A 24,276-nucleotide genomic window follows, 5' to 3' on the forward strand; every position below is an offset into this window, starting at 1 on the left:
CTCTGATTGCTAGCCACGACGGCATCTGAAACACTGTAATCTTCAGGCGATCAGTCACAGTCAGTAGCGAGGTTTAGCTAAGAAATACTTCAGAAAAGTCAATGACAACACACCCAATTTCCGGGTTTCAAAATAAAAGTAAGTTGTTCATGTATCCACTGGCGCAGTATTATTTCATGTAGTGTCTTTCAAAATTGCGGCCGGCCGCGGCCGCTCTAGTAGAAATCTAACATGCTGTCGGCGGCCGCTTTGGGGTATAGAGGTAGGGGGCCCGTTCTCATATGAGGGGGGCCGGGGCCCCCCCGCCTCGCGGGGGCTGCGGGGGTATACTTTACGCCAGTGGTTTTTCACCAAAACCACTCCTTAGTGCAAAAATAGCCACCCCCACTTTTCCCACGCATTTTCAGCCACTATTCACTAATAAAGGGTGCCCTCCGGCAAGCGTTAACGGAACGGAACCGTGTGAATGTTGCGTAATGGGCAGCTACAAATTAATTATTTTATTAAAAGGTCCCTTAAGTATTTACTTAAGGGACCTTTTATACAGATTTTCCACTTCATATCAGTATGTAGCAGAGATGGGGGACTCGAGTCTAGTGACTTGACTCGAGTCAGACTTAAGTCGCCAGATTGAGGACTTGTGACTTGCTTGATCAACAGTGAGAAAAGACTTGACTTGACTTGGACTTGCTACTCATGACTTGAGACTTGACTTAGACTTGCATGCAATGACTCGACAAGTCATTGCTCTCTTGGTTAATTGGTGAATAATAATAATAAAAAATATTTTCGATTGGATGTTTCCTGTTGCATGTGGGCGAACCTGGCAACCAGTAATCTCTACTAGGTGATGCGCCCGCCATCTACAGTAGAGCGGTCGGGGTTTGGAAGATGGAAGGTGCTACCAGTTCTGCTGCAGCCAGTGTTCCCAAAATCATAACATTCGGATTTAAAGACTATTCAACTCAACAAAAGAAACGATTCGCCGTGTGCAAGGTGTGCAGCGCAAAAATATCCGACACATCCAGCACCACGTCAAATTTCATCCGCCATTTCTGACTACACGAAGAAAAGTAAGTAGGCTAATGTCTCTAGCTAATTTCACATTATTGTTAATCTAACGTTAGCTGGCAGCTAACATCCCATATCCATCAGTCAAACGTGACAAGAGCTTACTGTTTGCATCACATTAAGTTTTAATCATGTTGACTTAGTTTCACATTGATCCCGCCTATCAAATAACAGACAATTTGACTGAAATACGGTAGTTTATCTGAAATTGCCAGATTGATTCACTTGGCAGATCAGGTCTAGCTAGCGCTAGTTGCTAGTCCAAAGTCTACCACATCAATGTAGCTGTTAGCTTGTTAGCGCTAGCTGCTTTTTTTTGGTTAAATCATAAAGTATAACAGCCAAACAACATGCACAAACCCTATTACTGTAAATGTATGTATAAGTATATGATATATGAGAGATGTATGACATAAATGAGAAATGGGCCACTTTCAAGAGTAAATCGTAGTATATAACATAGAAGTGTCTCCATTTCATTTCCGTATGGTATTTATTAATGGAATATTATGCTATGAAAACATGAGTTAAAAGTAGTTTTTTTGCACTTCTCCCCTCTGTCTAGATTTGAAGAGTACATCACTACTAAGGACACATTTGACAGCCAATGATATCGCAGTTTATGACTTCAAGAACTCCAAGCAATACCTACAGCTTTAATCATCCACAGCAGAGTGAGAGAGTTAGGCCTTTTTGAAGGAGTAGTGGACATAGAAGTTGTATTTGTTCAAGTTCATTCCTTCTTGCACTTCTTTGTCTTCTGTCTTTTGCAACACATAAAAAAAGGACTGTCTTTTGCAACATATTGAAAAAATGGTTGTAAATAAAAGGAAGTGGTTTGCTGCTGTTCCCAAGATAAACTGCTGTGTTGAGTACTCTGTCTGGTAATTATTGCTTGGTACACCAGGCCCTGTAGTCGTTCCTAGTCATTCTGATCCTGCTGGTCCTAGTGAGTATTTATAATTATTCTTTAGCCTTATATCCCCTTCCTCTATTTGTTAGCCCTTTTGTGCAAAGGAGGGCTACATAAAACTTAGGCTGCAGTCTCTTAAAGTTTTAAGACGGTTGTCTTCAAGCTTATTATATTTCTATGACTTGACTTGTGACTTGCTTGACCTAAGCTATGACTTGACTTGACTTGACTCGACTCTCACAAAAATGACTTGGGACTTGCTTGAGACTTGAAGGTTAAGACTTGAGACTTGCATATGTGTGACTTACTCCCATCTCTGGTATGTAGTGTCTATACTTTAAAGAGTCCTCTCCTGCTGATGTTCAGGTGTATATCAGTATGTAGTGTCTCTACTTTAAAGAGTCCTCTCCTGCTGATGTTCAGGTGTATATCAGTATGTAGTGTCTCTACTTTAAAGAGTCCTCTCCTGCTGATGTTCAGCTGTATATCAGTATGTAGCGTCTCTACTTTAAAGAGTACTCTCCTGCTGATGTTCAGGTGTATATCAGTATGTAGCGTCTCTACTTTAAAGAGTCCTCTCCTGCTGATGTTCAGGTGTATATCAGTATGTAGTGTCTCTACTTTAAAGAGTCCTCTCCTGCTGATGTTCAGGTGTATATCAGTATGTTGTGTCTCCACTGGGACATGTCTCCAAGCTCTTTATTTTTCTCATACTGCCTGTGCTGCAGCACCTCTTTTCACCCTCTGTCTGAAACCAGAGCCCAGTCTGCTCTGATTGGTTAGCTGGCAGGCTCTGTTGTGACTGGTCAACCGCTTAGAGATGTCCCGCCCCTTAGCCTATCATTTACAATGTTTGGTAACACTAGCCAATAGAAGCGCCAGTGTTACAAAACTTTAACAACCTGATTACCTGGAGAACCATCTCCTTTATAATCAGGATCACTTTAAGGGTATTGAAACTATATACACTGAAGTTACACAGCAGGGACGTGCACAGAAGCTTCAGAGGCTCTAGATCAGGGGTGGCCAACCGGCGGCTCTTTGCCCAGTCTCATGCGGCTCCTCAGTACATATGGAATTTTAAGTGTGTGGTTTTTGTTGCGCATATGTATCCAGGTTCAAAAAGGGTTAACGACACACAAGTTCCAGGCCAATCGTTACACAGAGTTTTCGACACAGAAGTGCTTTAGCCAATCAGAATGCAGATCCTGCAGTACAGGGGGCGGGGTCTACTGCACTCCGGATGTGAGAGGGAAGGGAGAGATCTGCTTCTGAACGGCGAAAATAAAACTCAGATAAAACCGTAATAACTCAATACAAAGTTGTCAGATCAAAACGGTAACACTTTGCAGTTGTAGTTGTGTGTGAGAGGGCCTGTTCACGGGAAGCTGGCCACCAACACAGAAGGACTCCTGAGTTGCTGAATCGCGATAACGAAATAAACAAGAGAGAAAGTGCATCTCTGTCAGCAGAGCTTCTGCCAGTCACAGGGTAAGAGTTGAGATAGTTATCATGACGAGGATAATTAACTAAAATACACTTCATTTACTTTAATAACTGTCATGAGGCAGTATTTGAACCAACCTTAGTCATGGGTTTGTTTTAAATACAAACATTTCAATATTGTAAGCCAGATTTGTAAAGGAGTGTTCAACGCAATGAATGCCAACTTAGTTCAAAAGCAACATGCAGTAATATAAAAGTAGTTTTCACATGATTAAGTGAGAGTGTGTGTGAGACAGTGCACACACTCTTAATGGCTGAGAATAACTGGCCTCTGGTCTTAATACTGATTTCTGTCAATATCATGGTGTGTGACATTTACAAGAAGTCTGGCTGAGCAGAGGTATGTGTGTCTGTCTGTGTGACAGAGTGTGTCTATTGAGTGTGTGTGTCTTTGAGTGTGTGTGTCTGTGTGTCAATTATTGTACATTTTTAGATTTTCATTTTCTATGTGTGAGAGATAGAGAGGGGCACAGAGGAATAGAGTGAGGGAGCACACCAGTGGCGTAGCTATACCTATTTTAGGTGAACTTCAGCCCTGCTAAAAAAAATAAATCCCACCCAAATGAACATTTTTGAAATTGAAAAGAAACATTTATATATATTTTTTATGTCTCACATTAGTGTTGAGAGTTGTGCCCCCTCCCCTTACCAAGACCACACAGTTCTATTGTGTGGCCTCTTAATTTTGCTCTCAAAGTGCACCAGAAGCATGCAACTCACTTTAAAGTGTTTTTAAAAATCTGCCCGGGGAAGCATGCCCCCGGACCCCCCTAGAGGATGTGAAGTCCACCCCACTCAAACTTCAAAACTAGCTATGCCCCTGGAGCACACAGAAAGGGTGAGAGCGAAAGGGCAAGAGAGAAGTGGGCGGACATACATCCACGATGTGTGTATGATGTGGCTCTTTGCAGTAACACAGTCAAATAATTGTGTTCGTCTCTGACTGGTTGGCCATCCCTGCTCTAGATGTTCCGTGCGCAGGCTCTGCACCAAAACATCTACAGCGTCTGATGGGAGATCAGGAGGCTCCATACCACAGTGTGATTTACTGACCTGTGTGTTGCTGTTCTTAATCTCTGTCAGCAGGTCGAAGCCATGGCGAATGGTGACCGCCGGCTGGCCAGACAGAAGCCCGACTCTCATCAGCGCCAGGCGGATCCTCGTCAGCCAGTCCTGGCACGTCTGCCGGTTGGTGTAGAAGAACGTCCTGATACCCTGAGACACAGGAGAAGGAATATAAGCTAATTGGTTGCCATAAAAGACTTCTTTATGAATGAATTTAAATTGTGTTCTGTGGTCTCAGCGCTCCCTCTGAATTTTAAACTGGAGCTTTAGATGGCACACCTTTGGGGGGGCAGTGAGAGCGTTGGCGCAGCCCTCGTAGGCGTTGTACATGAGCTTCTCCAAGTTCTCCACATACTGCAGCAGCAGAGCCAGGCGCAGCTGGTTGGAGTGGTGACCGTCTCCGTCCCCTCCAGCTCCAGCCCAGGCTCCTACATCCTGCTCCGGGTTCAGACTGTGGGCCGCCAGGCTCCGGATCATTCCTGAAAGGAGGAGAATGGAGGGGGATTTCAGACACTCTGAACAACAACGCCTCTGGGTCATGTCCAACGGGGGACCTTTTTTAAAATGTCATTCCACTTCTCAAATTCTAAGTCAGATAGCTTGATTGGCATGACCATAATGACTCACTGGATTGCCAAAGCTTCGTACAGATAATGACAATTACAACATGCCTCTAAACAATTACAATATCCATTTTGAACAAAAGCAGACTCAACTTGTTTTTCTTCACAAGGAAAACATTTGTACTTTTGTGAATATGAACAAACCAATTCTAAGACAAAAACCACCCCTTCCAATTCATTAATCCAGTGCTTTCTCGACCCCCTTTAGCCGCAGGACATGTTCTACATTTAACATTCACCAACAACTGAAAGAGTAAGAAAAAGACACATAATAGCATAATGTTCTTGTTTGAAGTGACGGCTGTTTCTGTAGATGACGTTTAATCTTGCATTATTGAGTTGTTGCGTCGATCGCGATGAAAGTAAATCCAAACACCGGCCACTCATTCTAGGCTTTTTGTCTGGGTTAGAATTTTGTCCGGGAGCCAGGAGAGTGTGCATTTCTTATATTTGTATGGTATTATGTCTTATATAACTATGTTGCATTGTTGGAGGAACTCCATGATTTTCATTGCCATTCCTAGACTGTAGCTTATGTGCATATGACATTAAAACCTTTGAATCCATCCATCCATCCATCCATCCATCCATCTAACTGGGACAGTGCACATTAACAACATATCTGTAAGTGTGCCAAGTTAGCCAAGAGGCAATTTTTCCTCTGTAGTCCAATCTTGAATCTCAATTAATTCTACTGTATTTTATTAACAAGTTCATTACTGCGCTACCTACTGCCACCACCTGTCAGGGAAGAGTATCTAATGACTAAGCCAGACACTACATTGCAGGCCGTTATGTGAGATTGGAACATTTCCCGACGATCTCTCAAGGCACAGTGGTGGAAAATCACTCTATTAACCTGTGCCTGTCTCTTAAACACTTAACTTCTCAGAATTTGTTTTGTTTAATTGGTTGCTTTGGCATGTTTACTACAAGACATGCATTTTGAGGCGACCCCTTATACCCACGATGAACCCCATTAGTTTGGAATAACCTGCTCTAGCATCCCAAGGTCAAAAAGCCTAATGTCCCTGAGACACAGCGGCCCTGCTCCTCTCACCTTCGATGGTCTGGAAGGTGTCCTGAGCACGGCCCAGTGGTGTCCTGAGTTTGGACAGTACGGTGAACTGAGCGGCCTCCCACACGGCCCACTGCCACAGCACCGCCTCAGTTTTCAGCAGCACCCGCGGCACCACGCCGGGCCTGCAGCCGTCTGCACCTGCCCGGCCGTCACGCTTCTCAAGCCGCTGGCAGCTGTAGTACAGCCGCTCCAGCCAGGGGTCCTTCCTGGGAGACAGGAAATGAGGAGCTCAGCATCAGAGACATATTCTGCTACAGCACGCACATTCATCTGCAGAGGGACCCGGAATCCATGCATTCATACATTGTGTTTTTTTCATTTTGACACCAAGTTTTTTACTGCACAATGCTTATCAGTTCTAAATATCAGTCTCCTTGATTACTAAAATAATAAAAAATAATGAAATCGGAATCCATATCGACCCCTACAATGTGATCTGAAAAGCATTAGAAAGAAAGATGGCCATAGCATCCCGATATTTCTTCAACATTTTGATTGTGGGGGGAAAATATAATTGTGTATTATTAAAATATCAACTTGACCTCCAGAAGAAAATGGTTTTCTCTTCTAAATGGAAGGTCCTCACTATAACTGTTTGCTAGGGATTTGACAATGAGTTTATTTCAGCAACAGATCATACAACCCAACACTATGGCCTGCTGCTAAACAAACATCCTGGGACTGTGAGAGGAAGAGCCCAGTCACAGAGGTGGTTTGAAATGTCTCTGTCACGTACCCCCCACGGTGCAGCACCCCGTACAGGATGAAGCTGATGAGGTCGCTGAAGTCCTGGGGGTGGAAGGTGGTGCTGGGAGCTCTGCTCATGTTGTGGCGGATGGCCAGGGAGATCTCCCTCATCTCAGGGTGGCTGTGGTTACTGTGGGGAAACACAAGCGTACACACGTTATGAAGTCATAAATCAGACAAATTCATTTGATTCCATGTTGTGTTAAACCATTTTGATATTCAAAATCTGAGCGAATAAGAGATTAAAAACTACAAAAAGGATTTTCCTTAGAACATAACACCCTTCAGTTCAAACTTCAATTGTATTATAGTTTTAGTCCCTGTACATGACTTGGACAACTCACAGGAGGGCTATTATTTATAAGCGTGGCTTTCTGCCCTCCTACTTCAACTAACTCTGTTTTTTCTAAAATAACTCTATATATTATTATTGAGTTTATTATTGATGTCGGCTGCGCAAAAAAAAAAGGTTGGGGACCGCTGATTTAGACGAACAGTTTTGGCATGTGCAGAGCTGAATCATACCTTAAAGCCACATCGAGGGGGATTGTCCGTAACAGCTTGCCGTAGGCCTGCCTCACCCTCACTGCTGAGTGCACCAACTGCACTCTGCACACATCCACACACCTGAAGCACAGAACAGAGGGAAACCATTACCACATGTACAACCCTGAGAGCAGTTTTAAATAAGAGTTCAGTTTGATGTTGACCTCTGCAGCAGCTCCGTGGACAGAGAGGAGGAGAGGACCTGCAGGCTGTGGCAGGTCTGGAGGCAGATACTCTGATCCTCATTGAGACCTGTGCGCACAAAACAAGAAGAACAACATCAGCCGGTGGACCTGTCGAAAAGGCGACATGAAAATGGATTTGCTAGCGGTTAGCTCACCGTTAGCCAGCAGGCCTCTGCAGAACTTGTTGAAGGAGGGCAGTGCGAAGAGGGGGCTGTAGGTGTCCGACTTCTTCATCAGCACAGAGATTTCCTGAGCCCAGGTCAGCAGCAGCCTCCTGACAGAGCAACAGAGCCGTTATAGCTGAGGGTCCAATTAGCAGCCATCATGGTTACTGTGATTCTATGCTCAAATTAATACATCTCAAAAGTCTTCGAGCTTGATGTTAAACCCTCAGAATATTTTGCACGTTGGTACACAAGCTACCTCTCTTAGCATCTACACAGATTTCCACTTTCCATAACAAAACTGCACATATTTTAATTTGCTATAGTATACTGTACATATTTATTTGGTCTATCCAGATTTCATGTATATCACTTTCTATATCTTAAAATATTTGTATGACATTTTTTGGTTGTTTTCTGTTCTGATACTACATTTATAAAATCGATTGATCATTTATGACGTGGCAGGGTTTTTCTCTTTAAATTATTAATTGTATTCCTTTTTTTTTACTCCTGTATTTATAGTTTTGATCTTGTCAATAGTTTCTGTACAGTTTTTTTACAATGACAATGACTATCTATCTGAGCAGTAGTTTTTATTTAACTGTTAAAGTCCTGACAGTTCATCGTTGAGTTATGGTTGTGGTGTAAGTTGGTGTGATGAAGAACCTGGCCTCGGGGGGGAGGTGCTCCTTGGCTAGCAGACCTCCCAGAAGACTTAGCAGAGTGCTGAAATGCTTCTTTGTGGCCGTGGTCACGGTGCTGATGACGGCGCCGTCAAACAGGGAGGGGGAGGACGACAGGCTGGACGAGATGAAGTGATCGTGTCTGAACAAACAGAAGAGACACAGGAGACATCAGAGCAGCTCCTACAGGATGCTGTGGATCATCGATTGATCTCCACTGTTGTTCCATTTAAACCTCATCACACCAGATCAAGAGTCTCCTTTCTTAGGAGTTTTTCAGGGAGTACAGATTCAACATGTAGGCACAACATATTTGAAAAAAGACAGGTATACAAGTGTGTGTTACCTGGTGCAGTGGGAATACAGGGTGTAGAGCACAGCATACTGGATGGCAGGGTAGAACACAGCTAAGTCAGCGTGGACCAGCGTCAGATTTTGACTGAGCAGAGTGAAGACCGTAGGAGACAGCGCCCACATCTGAAGAGACAAAGACACATCAACAATCAACACACAGGGCCATGTTCAGGACCGTTCATCTTTATTCAGGATTCAGAGTAGATTTAGACCATTTCAGGATCAAAATGGCAATTTAAACCAGAAAATGGCCAGGTTTGCTGGCGGTTGCTGATTTTGATGAATTGTGGGTCGATTTTGAAGATTTAGGGGACTCTGGATTATTTGGATTGGACAGATAATAATGTTCTTGTGCTCTGTGTGCAATGGTTGCAACACTGCGTGGTAGTCAAATTCAGCCCACTAAGAGCACAAATATGGCCAATTTCTAGTTAAACCTACCATTTCATAACCTGAAAATGCAATCAGCATCCTCAATAACCCCCAAAACCAACATTGTCCAAATCATCCAAGCCATTTTTAAACGATTGTCTACACAGGATATAATGCCAATCATTTAAATCAACACAACTTAAGCTAATTCTGCAACATATGCAAGTCAGCGTCCGGCAGTTTCTATCTGATGGAGACCCGTACTATACATTTATAACATTAAGCTTTGGGGTGCTCTACATTTCCGGGTTCACACTGCTGGTAACTAGACTATGTAGCAGGCAGTGTTGTGCATGAACGAGTTCAAAAGAACGCGTTCATTGAACACGCTCATTTTTTCGTGAACGTTGAAATGAACGCAACACATTTTTCAATAAAGAACTTGAACGTGAATTAGTTCACATTATGTGTCATGAACGGCAGACATCACTGTAAATGAACGTTGGCATTTGTTTTCCATTGAAAACTGTGTGACATCTGTTTTCTCTTTTGAAACGCAACGAGAGAGAAAGTTCCTCCTTCCTGTAGGTGCCGCTTAAATCATGTATCAACGCAGAAATAGTTTTGGCACTGTATGCGCAATGCATTGCGGGCAACGTAGTGTCCGGCTGAGAATAGTTGAGTTGAATAGTTGAAACGTACTGGCTTCCGCACGACGTTACCCATGATGAATTGCAGCATAGCGGCTTAGGCATAGCAACGCCGAGTGCGCGGAGGGCTGGAGGCTCGAGAGAGAGAGAGAGAGAGAGAGAGAGAGAGAGAGATACAGAGACCAATGACGAGAGTGAGAGAAAGCGCTGCGATTTAAAAAAAAAAAAACACAAGATGGCTAGTGGAAGTGATGGCACAGAGACGGACTCCGATTCTCCTCACGAACATTTAAAACAATTTTACACTCTTGCAAACCAAGACCCCGACGGCAAACATCTTTCCTTCCTGTGTAAGATGTGTCCACCTGCGCAGCAAAAACAAGTTAGGACATCGACAACGTCCTTCTCGAATTTGAAACGGCACATTGAATTAAAACATCCATCCAGTGTGAATGCAATTCAAGAGTTTTGCTCATTTCATACACACACATAGGTATATATAATATCATATATATCAAATAATATATTCATATTTCATATTATATATTCTTTATTTAATTGAATGCTAGTAGATTTCATTGCACTAAGTATAGAACTGGTCTATCTTGTCTGTATTGCTACAAGTTTCAGCACCTGTTAAGAAACCCACAATAGCAGTGTTATGAGCAAATGTCTACAATGAACAGTTTCAAAGAACGTATAGTGATTTCTAGCTCGTAGTGTGAAAAAAAGTATTTATTTGAATATCTCACGAAAAAAGTGAAATGAACTGAACTTTGAACTAGTTCAGAATTAAAATTGTGAACTTTGAACGTGAACTGTTCACTTTGAGCATGTATGAACTGAACTTGAACTAGTTCAGAAAAGCTGTGAACTGGCACAACACTGGTAGCAGGTAAGGCCTGCCTAGTTTTCTTGAGAGGCAACCGAGCCATCTAATATGACCTGGAAGCAGCTGTCCCAGCCCCAGCGTTAGTGACACATTACCAGCTGTGTTGTGTTTATGTTTACTGAGCGTCAGTAAAGAGACAAACTGACCCCGATGAGAGAGTTCTTGGTGTTTCCGATGGTGGTCAAGGTGCTGAGGTTGAAGATCACGATAAACTGCGCCTTCTCCGGGGGGAGGGTGAGGGAGGCAAAAGTGGGGTGCTGGATGCTGGGGCAAATGCCGCTGGGGGCCGGGGCACTCTCACTGGGTTCCAGGGGCCCCGTCAGGCTGGACAGGGCACATGCCATCTCACCCAGAACCAACTTATAGGCTGCCTCCAGCGTGGGAATGTTCTTCAGGCTCAGCAGCGCCTTGTACACGGCCAGAACGGCTGTCAGCACCTGGGACACACACACACATATGTAAACTATATTATTTCAAAAATGTTTCAAATTAATCCAACTGAACCTCAACTGAGAAAAAAAAAGCCCCTCACCCTCACAGTGATCCAGATTAAAGTCATTATGCTTCTGTTTTGTCTGGGTCTATGTATTCTGAGTTCAAATAATGTCTACACAACATTTGAACAAAGCTTACATTTGTTTCTTTTAATTTTGTCAGTGATGGAATATAGTAAAATACAGTTATTTCACTCTCAAGTTTGGACATTTTAAAGTGAAGTGAGTGGATCTGGTACTATTTGAAAGCATAACTAAGAGGCTCATCTCAATTATTAAATCGACGATGTATACATGTGAATGATTAGACCAGCTACAAACACACACCCACAAAAGAGAGGAAACTGAGGGCGGTTTATTTCAAGAGCTGTCTGAAAAGGAGCAAATCCCAAACACAGTTACAGCAGTAGATTTATGCTCATGCTTTTCCATTTTTGGATACCCCAAAATGTTTGGCCATGCAGCAAATTAGCCATTAGCCCAGAACCAAACACACTGAAGCTGCTTTTAGTTTTTATACACCGCACAAATGGAACAAATTTCCAGAAAACATAAGGTTTTCACCAAACCTGAGTTCTTTTAAGGCTTAAACCTTTGTTTTTACAGCTGGTTACCCAGAAGTAATTTCACTTGTTTTATCCACAGCCTTCTTGCAACACTTACTGTATTTACAATGTTGCTTTCAAACTATCCTGTATCTCTTTTATGAATCTGTTATTCCACTGTGTGTTATTTTTGTGTTTCGTTTTTCTGATTGTGTGTTGATGTAAAGCACTTTGAACTGGCTCTGTGTCAGAAAATTTGCTTTATAAATAAACTTACCTTACATAAAGATAATAATCCAGGCCTTACATGTTAGCAGATGAACCGATGGCTCCTCATGTTACACTCACAGGTGTTCGACACAGCAACACACACAATCTCACCTCTTTCTCTCGATGGAAACGCAGCTTCAGCAGACGGGACTCGGGGGCCAACAATTTCTCAACGAAGGATGCAGGCAGCCTCGTGTTGATCTGGTCGATAATCTGGAAGACGATGCACAGTCAAAATGAGATCAAGGAAGAAAAATGTGCTACAATTTGGTAGGGAGAGGAATAATATGCAACCCAAAAAACAGTACCAGAACCAACTTTAATAGGATAAACTCGAAGACCATCAAAAAACACTGGAAGAGCACACTTAAAATGTCAATCCTGCTTTCTTAAACTCGCTCCGTGTGAAACCAAAGTGTAATCAGTTGTGTTTGGCGTGGTTCAAATCAAAGTGAAACAGGTGTGAAACTCTGAAAGTAGCATTACCAGGGTGACGAGGCTGAGCACTGCCAGGTTGTAGTCCGGGCCGCAAGCCTGACAGCAGTCCAGCTGGTCCAGGCCGTAGGCGAGGATGGCCTCCATCAGCAGGCCGCAGGGCTCCACACTGGTCAGCAGCACCCCCACACACTCGTTCCCCGCGGTGAGGACCGGCTCAGAGAACTGGACCTGCTTCGCCGTCGACACACAGGACAGAACCCGGCTCAGAACCTGAGGAAACAAGATTCAGATACCATGAGATCTAGAATATCGCGTAAGAAATAAATTATTGTTGTGTATCACACAATATAGTTCAAACATCAAAATACAGGTAGTCAGGTAGATTTGATCTGCCCCGGGCCCAGAATGCACCTGTATCAAATTATAGATCTTAAGGTAGTTTGTCAATCAGCCTCACTATATGTGCTTTGGTCCATTGACTGATAGAACAGCGATTGTTTGATAGTCAAGGCTTGGTCTTAGTTTGCGTGTGTTGTCCCCACAGACCAGTGAGTACACGTGAACCTGCATGCGGTTCAATGAATTCTACAATACAAGGTCATAACCTTGTTTGCCAGGAGTTCAACACCATCTGTCTGTCTTTGAAGTCCTTAAAGGTCTCCTATTCTGCTATATTTGAACAACATATTATAGGTCTCATATCTATAAAAAGCACGTCTGTGAAGTGTTTGCTCAAAATACAAACAGATCCCTCATTGCAGCATGCCTCATCCCCCTCTATTTCAGCCCTGTTCCTGAAGTGCTGATTCTGTGACTGTAGCTTTAAATGAACTAGCTGCTGCTGACCACGCCCCTTTGGAGCTGCTGCTGACCACGCCCCTTTGGAGCTGCTGCTGACCACGCCCCTTTGGAGCATCATGATCTCTCCTCTGAAGAGAGTTTTCTACCGGGAGAAACTCAGCTAAACGCTGCTGTGACTAAACCCCATATCATGTTCCAAACCACATCCAGCATTATCTCTGAAACACTTCTCAGTGTTTACCACTAGAACAGAGACAGTATATGTATTATATAAACAACTACTCTAAGTCCCTCCTGCAGACATCCTGCACAGAGACACAGAGGTGCTGCGGAGGGGATTCAGCTCGCGACTGTATATTGGGGAAGATAGGTTGGGACGTGTGACATTTCGGATATGACGTCATATCGGCAGCAAATCTGGATCCGCTCGTTTGTACCCCCGTTTTTAGAGATGTGGGTAAGGAGGAAAAGAGAGTGTTGTATTTTATGAAACTGCGTGTCTCCTTACACACCGGGGACACATGTTTATGTATTAAAGACAGCAAAAAGTGCATTTTGCATAATTGGGGAGCTTTAAAAGACTAATAATGTAACTGTTGGTACCAGCCTCACTGGTGAAGCTTCTCACACAACCTCTCCTCGAACCATCCTTCAGATTGGAAACTTTGGATTTTCTCTATGAACCTGCTAGAGAACAAACCCAGAGTATGCACTTGCCAAGTGTACAGCTTTAGAACAAACGTAGGCTGTCAGCGAGTGCATGGCAAATGAACCGATCTGAGTCACGGCGACCATAGCGGGAAGTATAAATTGGCCATAAAAGATGCACGATTATACACCGATCAGCCCTTAAAGGATCTGCTGCTGAGGTATTGGTGCCAGACACCACAGCACACCTTCAGATGGGGGGGGGGTACACAATATTAGGCAGCTGGTCATCATGTTGTGGCTGATCGGTGTATCTTACTAATGCAAAAGTGTGAAGAAATGCTACTATTTAGAGGAATCCACCATTTGGCTTCCAGAAGTCATCCCCAGTCAACTGCTTGGCATTATCTGCTGAGACTGCATTATGTGTACTATGCCAATATTTCCTCACCCATTTGCCAATATTATAATGTTCTCAGAAAGAGATCTCTCGTTCAGCTTCAACAGATGGGATGAGTGTATCAAGATATTTAAAACATATTTTTTGTCTGAAACAGCATACTTTCATACGACTTTACTGGATCTACTTTCCAGTACATCATTTATAATATCAACCCTGCTGCCCCCCCCCCCCCCACTCCTCAGTCAGGGCGCTGGAGGTGTAGCTCTTACATCGGTGACGTAGACCTCAGTGATGGGGGGTCCTCTGAAGGGGCTGAATCTCTCCCCGATGCTCCGGACCACCGTGCTGAAGACCCTCAGCAGAGCTGCCAGTTTGGGCAGGGACACTGAGGGAGGGGGGATGTCTTCATCCAGCGCCTCCCCCGACATCACATGGTTGAGATCCTGCACATAGCACACACACACACTCAGTCACACTCCTCAGCAGCTCTACAGCAGTGTGTTCATTTGTTTAAGATGTCCAAGTTTTTACAGTTGCAATTAAGTGGTGCAGGAATGAGTCCTAAAACACGGAGATGAGTTACCATTCAACCATGTATAATATGTCAGTAAATACCACACTGGTGAAGCTTTTAGGAGTCTTAAAATTATTCTAAGCGTTTAAATGAGATTACAAAATGTTATCACGTTGAAAATTAGCTGCCTTTATTTAGTCAACATTCTGCTGGTTGCTGCTAAAAAGGCGTTAACCAGGAAATGGTTATCACAGGACAGCCCGACTCTGAAAGGATGGATGGACATCATGATGGACATTTATAACATGGAAAAGACAACTGCTTTTGTCAGTCATAAACTGGAGCAATTTAACTCATACTGGGAAAAGTGGACCCACTATGTAATGCGCAGAAAGCCTGATTTTGTTTTCACAGATTCTCAACTCTACAAAGAAATGACTACTCCCTAATTGTTCATTGTGCTTTTATATTATTTTCAGTTTTTCTTATCTGTCATTTGTGTCAGCATTGCTGAAAAGGACTATGAACACATTAATGTCATTCCTGTAATGATGCACAGTGTAACTGTTTGACACCACTTTTCAATAAAAAGTCAATTACAGAAAAAAAAAAAAGAGCCGCCTTTAGCTCAGCGGTGTTGACATGAAGTCATGTGACATTGATGTAGTTTGCTTACAGCCTACAGTTCGTTTTTTTATTTATGGCTTTGGAATATGAGTTGAGTTTATTTACTGCAATTACCTTGAGAGCTTACAAAAATGTAAAATTGTAAAAAAAAAAATAAAAATCTCATCACTGCACCACCCAAATATTTATTTGGTTATCAATTAAACAGAAAATACTGATAAATAATTGATCATGTTGTCCCTATATACAGCTCCGGAAAAAATGGAGAGCATTATCAGTTTCTCTGGTTTTAATTTTTATAGGTATGTCTTTGAGTTTTATTTTTATTCTATAAACTACTGACAACATCTCTGTGTTGGAATGGAATGGCTGCCATACATGTAGAGATAAAGACTTAAGAAAAATGTGGAGTTGTCTCTTCATTTTTTCCAGAGCTGTATAACCCTACTCGCTGTAAAACAATACACCTTTCCAGACAGCTATAAAAAGGTGCGACACTAAATGATCTGAGCTTCATGTAATGCCTTCACTTCACCTCTGCATACGCTTCCATATCCTCCAGGAACTGTCCCAGCAGGGTGGTGGAGAAGGTCAGGTCTGCCACCCAGAATTGCTCCAGACTCTGTAACCAGGCTGAAAACACACAGGACAGAGACAGGATGGGAGACATGAGCTACTGGACTGCCTGTCTGCAGCAGCACAGTGTTTAGCACTGCTGTGTTGGGCAGATAAAGTTGATTAAATCAGTGGATATCCTCCTTTCACGATATATTCAAATCAGAACAGTCTATCTCATGTGTTTACAATGCTAAAGTAGAAACACTAGCGGCTATTAAAGGACGGACAGGGGGTTTCTTCCCCTCTTTTCCTGTTCAGTAGATATGTTTGTTTGGGTCATCTTTCAAAAACAGCTTGTAAAGGTCATAAGTCAAAAAGAAAGGAAGTCCACAAGCACCTAGAGATGAAATTGCTTTTAAGTGCTATACCAATACATTTATTATTATGCAGCCTGTGAAGATACTAGCTGTGTTGATCATTCGAGACACAGGCAGGGAGAATTTAACTTCAGAAAAGATGTATGCAGTAAACACAAAAGCTCAATCTAACAATAATCCCATGAGCATGTATTAAAGTTTGAACACCAGAAAACATTTGAGTGCTAATTACAAGAAGATGAACCTTTATTTATCCTCCTAGGGGGGAATTCAGTTTGAATTATAAAACCTCACTGACCTGAAACCTGCTGGGTGAGTGAGTGTTTCTGAGTGTGATCGATGTGCCATCCCACCAAGATGTCCACTGTGTCCTATGGGGAAAGAAAACAGCAACTACCTTAGTGAACCTTGTGTGCCTAGCTGACAATTTAATCCAAAACGACTTGCAAGGAGTGCATTCAACCAGGAAGAGTCCAAATAAAATAAGAAGGCCAAACCCTGCAAGGACATTAGCTTTCAATTAACCAAACCATAGTATGTGCTACTGCTTTGGCTTCAAATAACCAAACCTTCTAAGGACTACATATACACAACATTATTTATTTCATTGCCCATGGTGCGGTGGAAACAGGTATGTTTTAGGTCTGATATAAAATATGTACAGATGCTCTGCTGTCCTGACATCAATGTGGAGCACCAGACTCCGTGGTGAAGCACTCACTCTGAAGTTGGTGCTGAAGACGTGTGGGTAGCAGCGCGCCACCTGCAGGATACACTTGACACTGTGACAGAGCAGCTCGGGTGTGTCCACGTTCTCCAGGATGGACTGCAGGTTGCTCATCACCAGCTGGAACACACAACACACTCCCCCGTTACACCTTCTGAGGATCAGAGACTGATCTGGGGAACAAAGCCCTGCTCAGAGCCTGTGAGTGGTTACCTGCATGACATGAGAGAAGGCCTTCCTCTCCCCGGCAGCCTCAAGAGCCCGCTGCGCCGCCACCAGGTACAGCAGCTTCACCTCGTCCCGGGTGCCCGTGGTGAACTTGAGGAAGAGCCACTTGAAGATGCGCTCGGCCTCGTAGCTCAGGACGGTGCAGAGCAAACCCAGACAGGCTGCGGCGTCCTGACGCAGCTCCCACAGCAGCTTACTGCTACATAACAACACCGGGGAGAGGGGCGGTTAGAGACTCCATTGCATGAGGGTGAGCAGAGAGGAGTCATTCTTGCAAACACAGGGAGATATTCCAGCCTGGAATCGTTTTCAAACTCAAGTTAGTCCAGAGCTCTATCTTACCTCTCATTCAAAATGTCATTCAAGGTGCTGAGGATGGTGTCCAGCTGTTTGACCAGGGTCTGTGTGAGGAAACACAAGATCTTAGGAAGGATGCTAACGGAGCAAAATGACCCGGAAGTCCCTTAGTGGCCGCCATGATAAGAGCTGTTGGAATTCTCTAGATGATAGGAAAGGAGCTCTGAAACTTCCTCTATAACCTCCTTTAGTTTAGGAAGCACTGGACCTTCCTTTACCAAAGGAAAGGAGAAAGTGCTGTCCCACAATGCCTTGCAGTTGCAACATTTACCATGACACAACATTCGGCTGTTCACTGAAACAACTGATGGAGAAAACCGCGTCATGAAAGTTACGGTGCTTATTAAGCAGTTTAAAACTAATATTGTAACTTTCTAAAGTGCTTTGTTTTGAACATTCAGCTCTATATTAATCAAAAGGAGAAATATAAACTTTACTTTTTTACTGAAATGATCAAACAAAGTCCACATTTCACAGTGTTTGTCACAGGCATAAGTTTCACTTCACTTTTTTTATTTCAATTCCAACTTAATGAAGCAACACCATCAGAGCACGAGGCAGAGTCTCTAGAGTCCTTCAGTAGTCCTGTGCAGAGAACTGTAGCTCCCCACATCAGAGGCTCATTAATGACACCATAAATACGTGGGATAGTGTAAGTGCAGTCGGATTCTCAAAGCACCGCAGTCTCTTTTCCTAAGTCCTTTTGAGTTCTCCTATCCACTATTCCTCAACCCCGGGACCTTTCACACAGAGGTCAAGGAATAGAGCATAGGAGTAGGGTGAATCTTACACGTTGTGTGCAGCAGGGTGGACTACACTTATTAACACTGCATTATGAATTTTTGAATGAAGCAAAAATGCAAATGCTAGACGTAAAAAGCTAACGTTAGGCTATAAAGATACTACATCAACGCACCAGGGGTCTGCAACCTTTTCGACCAAAAGAGCCATTTGGCCCCCTCTTCCACCATTTTGTTTTGTCTGGAGTCGCAAAAATATCTTATAGCTTGATAGCTTTTAAAGTTATATATATTGTTATACAGTTAGGCAGTTTTCGATCCAGAGACCTCTGAAGAAAAGTCACAAATCCCTTCTGTGCTCCTGGCATACTGCCCCATCAGTAGCCACTGACACCATGTGCGTGGTCTTTATTTCTTTGGCTTTCAAACTACTCACAACAGCCTGTTGCATGAGCTCAATGGATCATCAATTTGCTGTGTAGTGATGCTAGTTTTAGTGGCACTTTTTGGACCTTTCCCTCACGGTCTTTTCAGAAAGTTGCATATCTTACATTTTCACTTATTTTTAAGCCATGAAATAAATGCTCAGATATTTTAAGAATTGATTCTTCTGTCAGTGAAGGGACTTCCATGCCTACTATCACATGAGCAGTGGCAAAACTAGCAGAGAGGACTGTGTCCAGTGCTAAAAATCATTTTTGCGTCGCTCAGCTTCACGAAGCAGTTCCTTTTCTCCCTCATCACCAGCTTGGTACTTTTCAGAAAATGCACTGTGTTTGTTACATTACATGTTTTGTTGTTTGACAACTTCTAGCCACATATCAAACACACGGGTAAGCCAGCATCGTTGGCTGTGAAAGCATATAACTCTGCCCATGCATTCTCTGTGTTCCACCAAGACAGTCCATCCACAGTTAACGCAACGAGTCGCAGGTTGGAAACTCAGCGTGTTCACCTGCAAGAAAAGGCGCTGGCGCCGGACCGTTGCAGGATATGACACATTTTAGTCGGCTTAATAAAACTGTGGTTTTTTTTTTTTATTTATGTGTTACAGTATCACCACAAAAATCCAACATTTTTGTCTAAGCTCAAGGGAGCCAGAGCAGAGGACTTAAAGAGCCGCATGCGGCTCTGGAGCTGCGGGTTGCCGACCCCTGGGCTAAGCTTACAGCTGCTAATGTTTGCCATGATGGTGTTTAGTAGTTTCATTTAGACACTTAAAATATTGCAGTGAAAATCTGGTGTTAACCACAGATCTTTTATAAAGCATATACCCTTTTTTTAAACGAAGGCTTTGAGGCGAGGGAACAGGAAGTGGTAAAATGCTGACTAATTTAGGGGTTTTTAACAGTACTGACTGGATCCTGTCTCTGTGATGCAGGGTGTGAACAGGAAGAGGCGACTGACCACTTTGCTCTCGCTGTGACTGATCAAGTCCTTGAGCTGTTTGAGGGTGGCCAGCCTGCGGTCGCGGTCGTCCTCCCTGGAGACTCTGCGCAGGAGGTTGGCCAGCCGAGACTCCTCTGAGTGAGCCATCCCTCTGTCTGCAACAACAAGAACACAGCATGTCAACAACTCTGCTCCATTCGAGGCTGCCATGATGTATATATACGATTTATACAAGGATTGCACATTTCAGAGCTGATGTGTTTTTTAAAGTTGAACAAATATTCCGGTGCCTATACTGATGTCTCCATCTTCTTTGAGAGAACTATTCACAATTCCAGACTACATTGGCAGACGTGGTTAAATTGTGGGATTGTTAAATGAACAGATATTGTAAAGGAAAATTAAATACTCTCATTTCAGGAATTAAAGAATAAATTTGGATTCATAGACTTAGACATAGTCTTTTTTATATTTTCAGTAAAAAAAAAAAAGAATCACAGGAAAAGTTGAACTTGAAAACATAGTTTCAACAGAAGTAGGGGAAATGTTTTTGTGGAATAAAGGTTTAGTCATTTTTTGTTTGATTTGAAAACTTGGGTGGGGATGAAAGGTGACAACCATTTCACTAACCGTTGTTGTCGTATATAATTATAATAACTTTTTCTCTTGTAACAGGGATAAAAATACACCTTTATAGTAAATATTTATCACACTAACTTTGAATGGGTACAAATTCCTGAAATTAACTTTAGCTGGTACATCGCTTCATCACAGATTTTTCATATGTTGACAATTAGAGATTTACAGGGTAAGGGTTACTGTGGTACACTTGTTTCTTGAATTGATAGAAAGCTGCAGCACAGACGGCTGAAAAAAGAAAAAAAAAACCTTAGTCTGTCACTAAGATTAGCCTCAATATGCAAGAGTAGATTCATCTTTTACAACTAAATTGGAATATGAATATATCTTATCACTAAATCAAATGTTAGAGCAGCGGTTTGTCAGAGCGCCTACCCTGCGATTTCCTCATGTCCTTTGAAGCTAAAGCACGGTTTCCATGCTGAAAGGGAGTCAAATCTGTAGTCACGTCATTGGGCCTCAACTCTTGCCCCACCGACTTCCAACCAAATGTAGTATCACAGACACCCGGACCAGCTTCATATCCATCTGAGGGACACAAGGGGGGTTAAAACAAACATTACATTGAAAAAGAAAAACAAGGTTAGAAGGATATTGGACCTCACCTTCATCCTGGAGTGCCTCTGCAGGAGCGTAGTCATCGCTGGGCACGGCGGGCTGGTCGGGGCAGCTGGAGGGCAACAATTCATACACCGCTGCTGAGCCGAGCTCTCTGGGCTTCACTCCGTCCTGGCTGGATGACACACTTTCAACTCTAAACACAAAGAGAAAGAAATTCTGTCAAGTACCGGCATGGCTTCCAAAAGGAAATGTCTGTTATGCCATCAACTTAGAAATTATAACAAGTATTTACTCCACAACTGAAAAGTTTCAGAAATTTCACAAACCTATTACAAATACTGATTACAGACCTTCATAACGTAATTCAGAGTCAATTCTGGATTTAAAAAGTCAATAGTTAGTCCTCTGAATAACAATATGAGAAAAGATATTAAACGGTCTTGTTGTCTGACCCATGCCAGTAAGAATGTCCTGAAAACCAATTGAGATTCTTCTAAAGAAGCCTTGTAACTTTTTGATAAGGAATCATTAAAATAACTACCATGCAAATAAAACCACTTCAGTTTAGAAAATCTCATTTTGTTCCTGAAATTCAATTGGTATTCTTGATAATTTACAATTTGTTTTAACACTTTTTTCAGTTCTGTACTGAGCAGGATCTCAAGATCTGCCCTAAACGCAGACTTTAAACCTTTAATTATACAGTCTTTAATCCAAACATCTACTTTGCTAACCAGCTAATAGCTTAATCGAGCATAAATCAGCTCTTTCTAATTGAGATAAATGTATTTTTATGAATGGTCCTTTCTTTAAAAAAGCATACTAATGACCAGGCAGATGAAACAAGGAAAAGTGTGATGGTGGAGCATGCAGCTTTTAACTTGTTAAATTGTAACGTAGAAAACATGGAAGCATGTTACAATCGTGTGCCTGTATGTGAAGTGAAAGTCCCCTTTAGAGACCATCGCAGGAACCAAAAGAAGAGCCATTGCTCATCAGAACATCATCTTTCTAAACAAGGTTTTCGCACAACACTGAGTATTTCCTCGCGTGTTGCCTGTTCTACAAATGTGGTTGTTCCTGTCTGACCACTGCATGCCAAACTGACCCTGAACTGAAAGTGAAAGCAGCTGATGCCATATCCTCAGTTAGCTCGAGAGTGAATTCATTAGAGCTGATAGATGGCTAAACTTCAAAAGCAGCAGCAGAATGTTTTCTGGCACATGGTTGGTGAAGATATTGGGAAATCACAACTACAAAGTTGGCAGATTTCTGTTTTATAAATTCAGCAAAATACTGAATTCTGATCAGCTACAATATCAGAAGGCGCAAAAGTCCAAATAGAGAACTGGAAACCTTATGCATTAACATTTCCAGAAAAATTAAAAGATAATTAATTATTGCTGATCATGAACTGTGGGATCACTAATCCCACACTAATACTATGCTTCTATGTTCCTTTGTGAGAAGCGTCATTCATGTACACATTTGTCCTGCTTGGTAAACAGGCCAAGGATTTCTTTTAACAGTCCTGTTTTGGAAAGTGAGGGGGACTTTGTATATTTATTACACTTGATCCTCATAATTGTGTGTTCTCAAATGTTCAAAATGAACTCAATGCATGTCGCATGGGCTAGCCTGGATAAATATGAGCTATGGTGCCTTTATCGGTATCATCAATTTTATTTGGGATCATTAGTTCCCCTAGTAATGATTTTAAGAACGTGTGTGCTGTAAGCATAATGTCATCTCAAAACATCTATGGTAAGTAATACTAAGAGATTTTTTACCAGAGCCCCTGTGTCCAAAAAAGGGCCTCCAGATTTGGAGTATTATAAACAATATCGGTTTTGCGCCAAATACATTTTTCAATGAATTCAATTATGACATACCAGTTGTGATTAAGTGAACATGGGGCATTCAGGGCCAATGAGCGACCGGGGCCCCTGCTGCAGTAACCCCGCTAAAAACACATGATGTTACAGATGTCGTGAGGCACGTTTACACATGTGATGCTAACTCAGGAGCCAACTGTTTCAACCAGTCACTTGGTATCAGCTTAAAGTGATAGCATACCAACATGTTTATGTACACGGTTCATACATATATCCGGAAGTTCTGAAGGAAGTTGATAACATTGAATTAGGGTGGCGTCTTCCCTTGCTAACTGTTAGCCAGCGCCAGCAGTGTCGTGGTGATGCTAACTAGCTACACTAACACAGCTCATTAAAAATAAGTATCCCCTAGAGGTTAATTCATAAATTCATCACTTGGGTTATCATTGCGGGACATGTGACTTCATTCTTGCCAACATGTCTAGTATCGCTTGCTGTCAATTAAGTGGGTTAGCAGCATGTAGCTAATCAATGCTAATCAAAATGAGCTAGCGTTAGCACCGGGATCAACAGCTTGTAGCGTGGTGTGCTATTGTGACAATACTGCAGTTATTAAGACCTTTAAACACAGCTGAGCATTTAAGGGTATGGTTCAGAGACACTAAGTATTTCCCTCCCATTACTCAATTGAACAACACAGTATAGGCCCATAAGGTCCCGGCTGTATTTTAGATAGCTTCCTCCGGAGGTGAGCACCAACCTGGGCTGCCAGTCACTCCAGTGTGGCTGCAGTCTGTGGGCAGCGCCGCTGAGCCGAGACCCCGGGGCTTTGCGGCTCATTACCTTTCAGAGAGCTGCATGACCCGCCGGCCGCGGTGACCGTGGCGCTCCTCAGGGTTACTTTGCTCTAGTATGTCTTGTCAAGTCTCTAAAATCGGTTAGCAACTCGTCGTTGTGGCTAGCTTATGGTAGTGTTGTTTGCTCTTCTTCGCTGCGGTTTAACGGCAGTGGACCGCTGCATTACTGCCATCTTCTGGAGGTAACGCTTGTTAGCCTCCAGCCTCTATCAGCTCTGTTAACTGGGAGGAGATTAAATCAAGTTTTAGCCTTGTCCACTTTCACCATTCGCCTGTGCGCCCTAATCTTCTAATTACTTTCATCTCGTGGTGGAATGTAAACTAAGTACATTTACTCGAGTACTGTACTTTTTGTATAGTTTAGGGTACTTGTACTTTACTTGAGTATTTCCATGTTATACTTTCAGATGTGG

The 24,276-nt window shown here is 42.7% G+C and overlaps 1 protein-coding gene across 2 annotated transcripts in view; it reads right to left on the bottom strand.

Moving 5' to 3' along the window:
- smg1 (SMG1 nonsense mediated mRNA decay associated PI3K related kinase) overlaps nt 1–24,016 on the bottom strand; it is a 61,854-nt gene extending 37,838 nt beyond the window's left edge. The window contains exons 1-22 of one of the 2 annotated variants that reach the window (XM_063904045.1): nt 23,767–24,016; nt 21,216–21,364; nt 20,986–21,138; nt 19,990–20,126; nt 17,828–17,886; nt 17,471–17,684; nt 17,252–17,377; nt 16,829–16,901; nt 16,131–16,228; nt 14,724–14,897; nt 12,651–12,872; nt 12,276–12,377; nt 11,002–11,292; nt 8,934–9,064; nt 8,571–8,729; nt 7,893–8,011; nt 7,717–7,804; nt 7,532–7,633; nt 6,996–7,136; nt 6,239–6,465; nt 4,835–5,034; nt 4,544–4,705 (exon numbers count right to left, since the gene is read on the bottom strand). In XM_063904045.1, the coding sequence (XP_063760115.1) occupies nt 4,544–4,705; nt 4,835–5,034; nt 6,239–6,465; nt 6,996–7,136; nt 7,532–7,633; nt 7,717–7,804; nt 7,893–8,011; nt 8,571–8,729; nt 8,934–9,064; nt 11,002–11,292; nt 12,276–12,377; nt 12,651–12,872; nt 14,724–14,897; nt 16,131–16,228; nt 16,829–16,901; nt 17,252–17,377; nt 17,471–17,684; nt 17,828–17,886; nt 19,990–20,126; nt 20,986–21,138; nt 21,216–21,364; nt 23,767–23,846 (3,207 nt within the window). In that variant the 5' untranslated portion in view covers nt 23,847–24,016. The remainder of the gene's footprint in view (nt 1–4,543; nt 4,706–4,834; nt 5,035–6,238; nt 6,466–6,995; nt 7,137–7,531; nt 7,634–7,716; nt 7,805–7,892; nt 8,012–8,570; nt 8,730–8,933; nt 9,065–11,001; nt 11,293–12,275; nt 12,378–12,650; nt 12,873–14,723; nt 14,898–16,130; nt 16,229–16,828; nt 16,902–17,251; nt 17,378–17,470; nt 17,685–17,827; nt 17,887–19,989; nt 20,127–20,985; nt 21,139–21,215; nt 21,365–23,766) is intronic. The other variant, XM_063904047.1, reaches the window with a different exon arrangement.
- Between the last annotated feature and the right edge of the window lie 260 nt (nt 24,017–24,276).

Source organism: Eleginops maclovinus, chromosome 16 (assembly GCF_036324505.1).
Source record: "Eleginops maclovinus isolate JMC-PN-2008 ecotype Puerto Natales chromosome 16, JC_Emac_rtc_rv5, whole genome shotgun sequence".
In the NCBI taxonomy this organism is placed as follows: domain Eukaryota; kingdom Metazoa; phylum Chordata; class Actinopteri; order Perciformes; family Eleginopidae; genus Eleginops; species Eleginops maclovinus.